Below are 12,411 nucleotides of genomic sequence, written 5' to 3'. Positions count from 1 at the left end.
GACTTTAAAAATTAGAAAAACTAATCTTAATTCTATCATAATAACATTTCAACCATTTAATTTTTCTAAGTTCTTTTTTCAGTAATCACCCACCAAAAATTTGGAGTAAGACACATCCCAGGCCTCATGACAGTGCCAGGGCAATACCAGCAGCACAGATGAAGCCTGAGAACTCTGAGGCAATGTTTCCAGATGCCTGACTGCTGATCATAAATAGTATTTAAATATGCTCAACTTTAGAATTCAAAGATTGAGCAATATTTACCTTCAGAAAATATCTTTTGTAGTTCCCAGTTGACAAGCACCATTCAACATGCATTTTCTAATAACACATGTGATGTCATAGTCTCATATCATAAATGTTTAGATTGTTCTCAAATTAGCGATGTTCAGAATCATAAATAATTTCAAATGTTTCCTTTTTCTTAATTTTCTATTTTTTTATAATAAATACATTAATGATAGGCAAGTAGACAGACATGAGCAGAGCAAGGACTAGAGGCCAGGCACAGAAGGCCACAAGGGTGGAAAGCCCCAGATGCCTAACTATGGGCTAAGCTTGGAAAACCAGGAACCAGCCCCATAGGTTGACCTTTCCTCCCTTAGCTGGTTGTGCAGTTTAGACCTTTGATTTCATATCTCTGGTCATAGGACTCAGACCCTTCCCTGACCTTTCTATCCCTTACATATCACTAGTCATGTGGTCTTAGACCTCCTTAAAGAAGGAACAAACAGGGGGCCAGAAAATTGTGCTTAAGCATTAACTCCTAGAGATAACAATTAAGCCTCAGTTGCGTTTCAGCTCCAGGCCCAGAAAAGTAGTAAAACCAGACAAAGGGAAGCTAGGGCTGATGTCAGGAGAAGCTGCATTGACTAAGGACCCCTGCCTTGCTGCTGACCAATCATTGGAAACCACCACCCTAAATGACACACCTATAGAACTGATGAATAATCTATTGAGGTCCTCCCCTAAAATCCTCAACCTTAAAATCCCTTAGAGGCCCCAGTATAGTCTCTCTTCCTGGAACATGTCTGTGCCTTTCTCTGCCCCTCCTCCTCTTTCCCCTCCCTCCACAAGCATGTTTTCCATGTCTCTCTCTTTCTTCTAAGCTCAAAAAGACCCCTTTCAAAACTTGCAACCAGGGGACCAGTGGGCAGCGGGCAGCAGCAGCTTATCCTGGGTTCATCCCCTAAACCTGTCTCCAAAGCCCTTTTTCTCTTACTTTCTTCTTGCATAAGGAATAAATTCTTTCTTTACTTGCTGCACTTTGTCTCTTGATTGAATTCTTTCACTTCTTACACTGTTTATTATGCAACTAACCAGTCCCAATTCCACAAAGAACCATCCTGCCCCCTGTAACATATATAACTCAAATTTTATAACAAAATTGATATATGAAACATCTGGTTCTCCAAACAAATTTTCAGCCCCATTATATATCCAATGTTCTAATTAATAACAAATTTATGTATAAATAAAAAAGATAAAATCTTGTTCATTATTTCTTCACACTACTTACCTTATTCACTAAAAGGTAGCAAAAAAGTGCTGAATCTTCCTTTCCAAGAAGTTGGAACCATAGTAGTTGGGAAGGTTTCACTTCATTTTGTAACCACACCCTCCCAGTTTCACTGAGTTCTACTCCAGCCAGCTTAACCAGCAACACACCACACGGCTCTTCTAAAATGGTTAGGTAGAAAAGATTGTAGCTTTAATATCATGTTGTGAATGCAAATTCCAAACTCATTTAGCCCTCAAAAAAACAGCTGTATATGTGTGTGTGTGTGTGTGTGTGCATGTGTGTGTGTGTGTGTGTGTGTGTATATATATATATATATATATATATATATAACATTTTTTTGTATTTTTCTGAAGTGAGAAGCGGGGAGGCAGAGAAATAGACTCCCGCATGCACCCTACCGGGATCCACTTGGCATGACCATCAGGAGGCGGTGCTCTGCCAATCTAGGGCATTGCTCTGTTGCAACCAAAACCATTCTAGCACCTGAGGCAGAGGCCATGGAGCCATCCTCAGTGCCAGAGCCCACTTTGCTCCAAAGGAGCTTTGGCTGTGGGAGGGGAAGAGAGAGACAGAGAGAAAAAAGAGGGGGAAGGGTGGGGAAGCAGATGGGTACTTTTTCTGGGAATAAAACCTGGGACTTCCACATGCCCAGAGGATGCTCTACTGCTGAGCCAACCGGCCAGGGCCCCAACTGAATATATTATGTTTGTTTATAAATACTCAGACTCTCTAGAGGTAAGGTTATTCATTTCTACATTCAACTTTTCTTTTAAAACAATATAAGTATGAGACCTGAAGATGGCAGCAGAGTAGGCAGATGCACAGACTCCCAGCTCACACCACCAAACTGAATTACAAACTAATTTATGAACAATCAGCATGAAAAACCAACTCTGGACTACAAGAACAGCTCATAAACACCAAGGAGCAAAGAAGAAGCCACAACAAACCTGGTAGGAAGCAATTGAATCTCCCCTGCTTAGAGGAACAGAGGGCAGGGGGGTGAGGATGAGAGCCCAGAAGGGCTCTCACTCCAAAAAAAAGAGCAGAAAATACTGCTCACAGCCACTTGCCTGGTGATGAGGGAAACAGGTGTGTTGAAAGAACTGGCTTGTCTTCCAAAAAGAAAGGAGAGAGACAGATGGTGAGGGGCAGAGGAATGTAGGGGATGACCTGAGAGGCCGACTCATCCAGTGCTGGAGTGGCCATAGCTGGAGGAGGGGCTGATCCTTCCACAAAACAAAATACTGAAGTGCTTCCAGGTCACAGATCTCCAGACATCTCTCCAACTCCAATAAGCGCAACGAGACACAGCTGAAAACAAGTGGGGAGAAGGGGCAGTAACTCAGGTCTCCATGGAGATCTGATCCCCCTACTGAAGCTGAAAAAACACCCTGTCCCCAGAGAAACTAGAAGAAGAGGCCTTCAGAGTCTCAGGTTACAGCCATCAGATTCCTGGATACAGTTTCAAATAAACCCCCCTCTGAGATCAGTAAACAAGACTATCACCTGTTAAAAAAACAAACAAATCAAGACTTCAAAGGGGCCCAAATCCAAAAGTGGACTACAAATAATAGCTGATGCCAACCCAAGAAGACCTAGAAATAACATAATTGAAAACTGGAGGTAGACAACACCAAGCCTAAACTCAACCAACTCTATAAATAAAACACCCAAACACACAGACATGATGAGAAGACAGAGAAGTGCAATCCAAATAAAATCACAAGACAAACAGCCAGAAAATGAACTAAGTGATATGGAAATAACCAAACTTCTGAATGTGCAGTTCAAAATAATGATTGTAAGGATGCTTAGGGCTCTTAGAACAAAAATGGATGGTCATTACAAACAGCTAAATGAAGAAATAGCAAGTATAAAAAAAGAATATTGAAATATTAAAAAAAGAATCAGTCGGAGATGACAAAAACAATATCAGAAATGAAGACCACGATGGAAGAAATTAAAAACAGGATGGATGGAGCTGAGGATTGAATCAGCGAGTTGGAGGACAACTGGAATGAAGGCATGAAAGCAGAGAAGAAAAAAGAAAAGACATTCAGAAAGTCTAAAGAAAATCTAAGAGACCTCTGTGTCAACAAGAAGAGAAATAACATCCACATCATAGGGGTTCCTGAAAAAGAAAAGAAAAAACAAGGGATAGAGAATTTGTTCAATTACATCCTAGCTGAAAACTTCCCTAAATTAATGCAGGAGAAGCTCTAACAAGTTCAAGAAGCACAGAGAACTCCATTAGAGAGAAACCCAAAGAAACCTACACCAAGACACATCATAATTAAAATACCAAAGCTAAGTGATAAAGAGAAAATATTAGAAGCTGCTAGAGAAAATAAAGCTATCACCTTCAAAGGAGCCCCCATAAGGATGACATCAGACTTCTCAACAGAAACACTTGAGGCCAGAAGGGAATGGCAAGTAATATTCAAAGTGATGCAGAACAAAAACCTACAACCAAGACTACTTTATCCAACAAGGCTATCATTTAAAATTGAAGAAGAAATAAAAAGCTTCCAGACAAAAAAAAAAAAAAAACTCAAGGAATTCATTACATCCAAAACAATGCTGCAGAAAATGTTAAGGGGCCTGTTGTAAACAGATCAAAGAGGGAAAAGAATATAGCAAAAAAAAAAATACAGCTTTAAAGAATAAAATGGCAATAAACAACTACATATCAATAATAACCTTAAATGTAAATGAATTAAATGATCCAATCAAAAGACATAGGGTAGCTGCATGGATAAGAAAACAGGACCTGTACATATGCTGTCTACAAGAGACACACCTTACAACAAAAGTTGCACATAGACTGAAGGTTAAAGAATGGAAAAAAACATTTCATACAAATGAAAATGAAAAAAAAAAGCTGTGGTAGCAATACTTATATAAAAAAAAATGGACTTTAAAACAAAGGATGTAGTAAGAGATAAAGAAGGCCACTACTTAATGATAAAGGGAGCAATCCAACAGGAAGATATAACTATTATAAATATCTACGCACCTAATATAGGAGCACCTAAATATATAGGAGACTTTGATGGATATAAAGGTCAAGATTAACAGCAACACTATAATAGTAGTGGATTTCAATACCCCACTAACATCACTAGATAGATCCTCAAGAAAGAAAATTAACAAAGAAACAGCAGACTTAAAGGATACACTAGATCAACTGGATTTCATAGATATCTTCAGAACCTTTCACCCTAAAGCAGCAGAATGTACATTCTTTTCAACTGCTCATGGTACACTCTCTAGGATAGACCACCTGTTAGGAAACAAAAGCAGTCTCAACAAATTTAAGAAGATTGAAATCATATCAAGCACATTCTCTGATCACAGTGGCATGAAACCACAAAATCAACCAAAACAGAAAAGCTCAAAAATTCTCAAACACACAGCAACTAAATAGCAGGTTGTCAAATAACGAATAGATTAAGAATGACATCAAAGAAGAAAGTAAAAAACTCCTAGAAACAAATGATAACGAGGATACAACAACTCAAAATTTATGGAACACAACAAAAGCAGTACTGAGAGGGAAGTTCATAATACTACAAGCATACTTTAAGAAGCTAGAAAATCTCAAATAAACAACCCTCCATCTAAAAGAACTAGAAAAAGAACAGCAAGTAAAGCCCAAATGTAGTAGAAGGAAGGAAATAATAAAGATCAGAGCAGAATTAAATGACATAGAGGCTAAAGAATCAATACAGAGGATCAATGAAACCAGGAGCTGGTTCTTTGAAAAGTTAAACAAGATCAATGAACCTTTAACCAATCTCACCAAGAAAAAAAGAGAGAAGACTCAAATAAATAAAATTCAAAATGAGAGTGGAGAAATAAAAACTGATAGAATAAAAATACAAAATATTGTAAGAAAATACTATGAAGAACTGTATGCCAAAAAAACTAAACAACCTAGATGAAATGGACAAATTTCTTGAAGCATACAATCTTCCAAAAATCAATCTGGAAGAATCAGAAAACCTAAACAGACCAATTACACCAAATGAGATCGAAACAGTTATCAAAAAACTCCCAACAAAGAAAAGTTCTAGGCCTGATGGCTTCACAAGTGAATTATACCAAATATTCAAAGAAGAACTAACTCCTATCCTTCTCAAGCTATTTCAAAAAATTCAAGAGGAAGAAAGACTTCCAAGCTCCTTTGAAGAGGCGAGTATAATTCTGATTACAAAACCAGGCAGACAACACAAAGAAAGAAAATGATAGGCCAATATCCCTGATGAATATAGATGCTAAAATCCTCAACAAAATATTAGCAAACTGGATCCAACTATATAGGGAAAAAATTATCCACCATGATCAAGTGGGATTTATTCAGGGGAGGCAAGGCTGGTATAATATTCGCAAATCAATCAATGTGATTGATTCATCACATAAACAAAAGGAAGAAGAAAAACCACATGATAATTTCAATAGATGCAGAAAAAGCATTTGATAAAATGCAGCACCCATTTATGATCAAAACTCTCAACAGAGTAGGAATACAGGGAACATACCTCAACATGACAAAAGCCATCTATGACAAACCCACAGCCAACATTATACTCAATGGGCAAAAATTAAAAGCAATCCCCTTAAGATCAGGAACAAGGCAGGGGTGCCCCCTTTCACCACTCTTATTCAACATAGTCCTGGAAGTCCTAGCCACAGCAATCAGACAAGAAGAAATAAAAGGCAGTCAAGTTGGAAAAAAAGAAGTAAAACCATCATTATTTGCAGATGATATGATACTGTATATAGAAAACCCTAAAGTCTCAATCAAAAAACTACTGGCCCTTATAAATGAATTCAAGAATGTGGCAGGATATAAAATTAATACTCAGAAATCAGAGGCATTTTTATACACCAACACTGATCAGTCAGAAAGAGAAATTAAGGAAACAATCCCCTTCACTCTTACAACCAAAAAAAAAAAAAAAGTACCTAGAAGTACATTTAACCAAGAAGACTAAAGACTTGTACTCAGAAAATTATAAAAGATTGATAAAAGAAATCAAGGAAGATACAAACAAGTGGAAGCATATACCGTGTTCATGGTTAGGAAGAATAAACATCATTAAAATGTCTATATTACCCAAAGCAATTTATAAATTTAATGCAATACCAATTAAAATACCAATGACATACTTTAAACATATAGATCACATATTCCAAAAACTTATATGGAACCAAAAGAGAACAGGAATAGCCTCAGCAATCTTAAAAAAGAAGAATGAAGGGGGAGGCATCACACTTCCTGATATCAAGTTATACTACAAGGCCATTATACTCAAAACAGCCTGGTACTGGCATGAGAACAGGCATATAGATCAATGGAACAGAACAGAGAACCCAGAAATAAACCTACAGCTCTATGGACAACTGATATTTGACAAAGGAGGTAAGGGCATCCAGTAGAGTAAAGATAGCCTCTTTAATAAATGGTGTTGGGAAAATTGGACAGCAACCTGCAAAAAAATGAAACTAGACCACTAAACTTACACCATCCACAAAAATAAACTCAAAATGGATAAAAGACTTAAATGTAAACCATGAAACCATAAGCATCTTAGAAGAAAACATAGGCAGTAAGCTCTCCAACATCTCTCGCAGTGATATATTTGCTGGTTTTTCTCCACAGGCAAGTGAAATAAAACACAGGATAAACAAATGGGACTATATCAAACTAAAAAGATTTTGCACAGGTAAAGAAAATAAGAATTGAATAAAAAGAAAAACTGCACAATGGGAGAACATATTTGACAGTACATCTGATAAGGGATTAATAACCAAAATTTATAAAGAACTTGTAAATTTCAACACCAGGAAGACAAACAATCCAATCAAAAATGGGTAAAAGAAATGAATAGACACTTTTCCAAAGAGAAAATACAGATGGCCAATAGGCATATGAAAAATTGCTCAACATCACTAATAATTAGAGAAATGCAAATTAAAACCACAATGAGATATCTCACACCAGTCCAAATGGCGCTTGTCAACAAAAGAACAGAATAAGTGCTGGCGAGGATGTGAAGAAAAGGGAACCCTCCTGCACTGCTGGTGGGAATGCAGACTGGTGCAGCCTCTATGGAAAACAGTATGGAGATTCCTCAAAAAATTAAAAATCAAACTGCCTTTTGACGCAGATATCCTACTTTTAGGAATATATCCTAAGAACACCATAGAATTGTTCCAAAAGGAGAAATGCACCCCCACGTTTATGGCAGCATTTTTCACAATAGTAAAGATCTGGAAACAACCCAAGTGTCCGTCAAAGGATGAGTGGATTAAAAAGTTTTGGTACATATATACTGTAGAATACTACTCAGCCATAAGAAATGATGACATCAGATCATTTACAATAATGTGGATGGATCTTGATAACATTATACGGAGTGCAAAAAATAAATCAGAAAATACTAAGAACTACATGAATCTATACATAGATGGGACATAAAAATGAGACTTGGAGACATGGACAAGAATGTGATGGTAAAGGGGTGGTGTGGGGGGTGGTTAGGGGTGAGGAAGGAAAGGGGGTAGGGTGAGGGGAGGGGCACAAAGAAAACCAGATAGAATGTGACGGAAGACAATTTGACTTTGGGTGAGGGGTATGCAACATAATCAAATGTCAAAATAATCTGGAGATGTTTTCTCTGAACATATGTACCCTGATTTATCAATGTTACTGCATTAAAATAAATAAAAATAAGATAAAAAATATATAAGTATATAACAGATGGAATAATTTCAAAAACTCATTTCAAGGAGCACCACTGGAGGATGTATCCCTCTCTCTGTCTCTAACACACACACACACACACACACACACACTCACACATGAGAAGCTTAAAGATTCTGAGTTCTCCAATCCTTTAATGTTGCCATCAACACCAACTGTTTTCCAACAAAACATGCTCCAGTTTTTGAGACCAAAGCTTTTGGGACCAAAAACATAAATCTAATTCAACACTATCTACCTTAAGTATTAATGTTCTTGCCCTGGCCGGTTGGCTCAGTGGTAGAGCATCGGCCTGGCATGCAGAAGTCCTGGGTTCGATTCCTGGCCAGGGCACACAGGAGAGGCGCCCATTTGCTTCTCCACCCCTCTCCCTCTCCTTCCTCTCTGTCTCTCTCTTCCCCTCCCGCAGCTGTGGCTCCATTGGAGCAAAAGATGGCCCGGGCGCTGGGGATGGCTCTGTGGCCTCTGCCCCAGGTGCTAGAGTGGCTCTGGTTGCAACAGAGCGACGCCCCAGAAGTGCAGAGCATCGCCCCCTGGTGGGCATGCCGGGTGGATCATGGTCGGGCGTATGCAGGAGTCTGTCTGACTGCCTCCCCATTTCCAGCTTCAGAAAAATGCAAAAAAAAAAAAAAAGTATTAATGTTCTTACATAATGCAATATACAAATCATGTATCATAGGAATGCACATTTGGAACCTATATAGGGTCTTATTAACCAATGTCACCACAATAAATTTAATTTTAAAGAAAGTATTAATATCCGAATTCTTCGATTGGCAGAGACCATTGAAATCCTTTAAAATCAGCAAATTCCCCATTGAAAATATGATGTTGTTGGCCAGATAGCTCAGTTGGTTAGAATTTCATCCTGAAGCAAAAAGATTACTAGTTTGATTCCTGGTCAGAGCACATACAAGAAGAGAACAATGTTCCTCTTTCTTTCTCTCCCCTTTTTCCTCTCTCTCTCTCTTTTTTTTCGTGTGACAAAGACAGAGAGAGGGACAGATAGGGACAGACAGACAGGAAGGGAGAGAGGAGACAAGAAGCATCAATTCTTTGTTGTGGCACCCCAGTTGTTCATTGATTGCTTACTCATATGTGCCTCGACTGTGGGGCTATTGCAGACCAAGGGACCCCTTGCTCAAGCCAGTGACCTTGGGCTCAAGCTGGTGAGCTGTGCTCAAACCAGATGAGCCCACGCTCAAGCTGGTGACCTCGGGGTCTTGAACCCTGGCCCTCTGCATCCCAGTCCGACACTCTATCCACTGTGCCACCTTCTGGTTAGGCTTCCTCTCTTTCTAAAGTCAATAACTTCTAAAAAATGATGTGGTCAAAAAGAGAATAAAGATATACCTTGCAGGAATAAAATTACTGAATACAGTTTAAGAAATATCCATGATATATTTTCAACAAAACAGCTTAGAAAAATTAGATGTTATATTTATTATTTAATGTCTAATTTTACTTTAAAAAATTTTTTTTAATGTTTATTGATCTTCCTGTATGTGTCCTGACCAGGGATCAAACCGGCAACCTCTGAGCTTGAGGTCAATGCTCTAACCAACCAAACCATCGGCCAGTGCAGATGTTACTTTAAAAAGTTTATAGTTTCTAATTGCAGCTTTGTTTATGTGACACAAATCCTTCTATCCTTACCAGCCTTTCAACAAATCTTTTACGCACATCTTAAAAAAAAAAAAAAAGCCCAATTCATACTAGACTGCATGACACAGATGATGCTGAAAAGTTATAAAAGCACCATGGGCCCGACCTGTGGTGGTACAGTGGATAACGCATCGACCTGGAACACTGCGGTCACCAGTTCAGAACCCTGGGCTTGTCTGGTCAAGGCACATACAGGAGTTGATGCTTCCTGCTCCTCCCCCCTTTCTCTCTCTTATACTCTCTACTCTCTCTCCTCTCTAAAATGAATGAATAAATAAATAAATAAATAAAGCAACATGGGTCCAGAAGCACTCTGAGAATAGGATAAGATTGGGTTTTTCAGAATGAACAGAGAAGCAGGGGCAGGAGTAGAGAGAGAGCATGTCAAGTAAGGGGAACACCATGTGCTCCTAGAAAAGACTGCAGACATGAAATGAATACTGAAGTAAAACACCACTAAGGAATTTGTTACATTTCTGCTTCATCAGGTGGATAGGAAACTTGGTGACTAAACAGTACTAAGGTTTTTTTAAAAAATAGTACGATACAAAAAAAACCCTAAATTTTTATATCTTATATAAAGTAGATTCATAACAATGGACAACTTCATGAGAAAGTAGAGGATTTATGAAGTGTAAACTCTCCTGAGAGCTAAAATGTCCAACACCTAAACACCCTAGGTAATCTCTCTTTAGGCAGCAACAGTCATTCAAATTGTGTATGCTCTGTTTGATTTGTTAAAAAGGGAAATCAATTGGGTCAGGTATATTTGGGGAGAAATTTTAATCTTAGTCATTTACAATCATATCTAACTGAACAGAGTAATACTCATTCGAGGGTAAAAAAGAATCCCTTTCTTCTTAAAATTAAGATAATATTAAGAAGATCTTTAAATATAACTAAATTCATTTGACAAGTTTTACCATCTCTGTTGGCTAACAATTATTGTTCTAGGGCTTTGGCTGGGTAACTCAGTTGGTTGAAGCATCATCCAGATATACCAAGGCTGTATGTTCGGTCCCCAGTCAGGGCACATACAAGAATCAACCAATGAATACATAAGTGTAATAAATCAATCTCTCTCTCTCTCTCTTCTTCTCTCTCTCTCCCTTCCTCTGTCTCTATAAAGTCAATAAATAAAAAAATATATTTTAAAAATTATTTTTCTAGGGACTATGAATAAGAAAATAGATGAAAAAGGTCCCTGCCCACCAGCAGCTCACAGTTTAGTGGGATATAAAGCTGATCATAGAAAAATTAGTTTAAGTAGTATAATTGCAGTGTGTATAATTGCTGTGCGGTGTAATAAAGAGGCTAATTCTGCTTGGGAGTTAAGGAAAGCTTCATAGAACTGACATTTGAGTTGGATACTAAAGAATTCAATAGAATTCAATAGAAACAAAGAGGTATGCCCAGGGGCAGGAGAACATATGTAAACAGCAGGAAGTTCTGTGTGACTGGGGTCTTGGACATGGAAGTACAGCAAGAAAGAACCATCCCCTGTCCAGCTCTCCAATCTCTTTCAGTGTCTTTGTCCCCTTCTTCCCTAGGCCCTGCCACCAAGTCTTCCTATGGCTTATCAGAAGAGCCAAGCTTGGCCTAGCCTGTGGTGGCGCAGTGGATAAAGCATCAACCTGGAAATGCTGAGGTCGCCAGTTCAAAACCCTGGGCTTGCCTGGTCAAGGCACATATGGGAGTTGATGCTTCCAGCTCCTCCCCCCTTCTCTCTGTCTCTCTCTCTCCTTCTCTCTCTCCTCTCTAAAAATGAATAAATAAAATAAAAACATGTGCAGAAGAGCTAAGCTCATTCCCACACACATTCTCTCATCTTCAGGTCCCTGCTTAAACAGAAATCCCTCAATGAGGCTTTCTCTGACCACTTTTTAGGTACAGGTTCCCCTTCACATGACCACCAATAATTCATACCCTGGTACCCTGTTCTTTCTCTTCATAGGTCTTAGAGCAAATTTCATTTGTTTGTTGTGTTGGCTTCACTTAACAATGTACAGCTAGTATACGGCTAAGAACATACTAGGTGGTCAGTTTTTGTGGCACGAATGTTAAAATGCCTAAATAAAATAATGAGTGGTTAATAAAAAAAGCCAGAAAAAAAGAAAATCTGGAGTTAAATTAAATAATTCCTTTTATGTAAGGCCAAGAGTTTGGAGTTATTAAAAATTAAAATGACATCTTTCACTATTTTATAAACAGCTTTTAATAAAGGAACACTTAAAAATAGTTATTTAGTCTTATTATACGTGTACCTTACTTACTTCTCCATGAAGATAAAATAGGTAAAGTAATAGGAACATGTTCAATTTCTAAACCATTCTCGGTTATTCGCCGTAATCGTCCACGTAGTTTAACATTCCTTCTTATAAATTCTACTGGAATATCTGAAGAACTTGTAAATTTTGATGTCTGATGATTTACAAGGAGAAAAATGGAACA

General features: G+C 38.1%; 1 protein-coding gene across 2 annotated transcripts in view; it reads right to left on the bottom strand.

Annotated features, from left to right (window-relative positions):
• The window catches only part of C2H3orf33 (chromosome 2 C3orf33 homolog), a 32,400-nt gene that overhangs the window by 3,453 nt on the left and 16,536 nt on the right, over nt 1–12,411 (bottom strand). For both annotated transcript variants that reach the window (XM_066258336.1, XM_066258337.1), the window contains 2 exons: nt 12,234–12,381; nt 1,521–1,681 (listed from right to left, as the gene is read on the bottom strand). In XM_066258336.1, coding sequence (XP_066114433.1) covers nt 1,521–1,681; nt 12,234–12,381 — 309 coding nt within the window. The remainder of the gene's footprint in view (nt 1–1,520; nt 1,682–12,233; nt 12,382–12,411) is intronic.

This window comes from Saccopteryx bilineata, chromosome 2, assembly GCF_036850765.1.
Source record: "Saccopteryx bilineata isolate mSacBil1 chromosome 2, mSacBil1_pri_phased_curated, whole genome shotgun sequence".
NCBI classification, from domain to species: domain Eukaryota; kingdom Metazoa; phylum Chordata; class Mammalia; order Chiroptera; family Emballonuridae; genus Saccopteryx; species Saccopteryx bilineata.
This window is presented reverse-complemented; position numbering and strand designations above follow the sequence as displayed.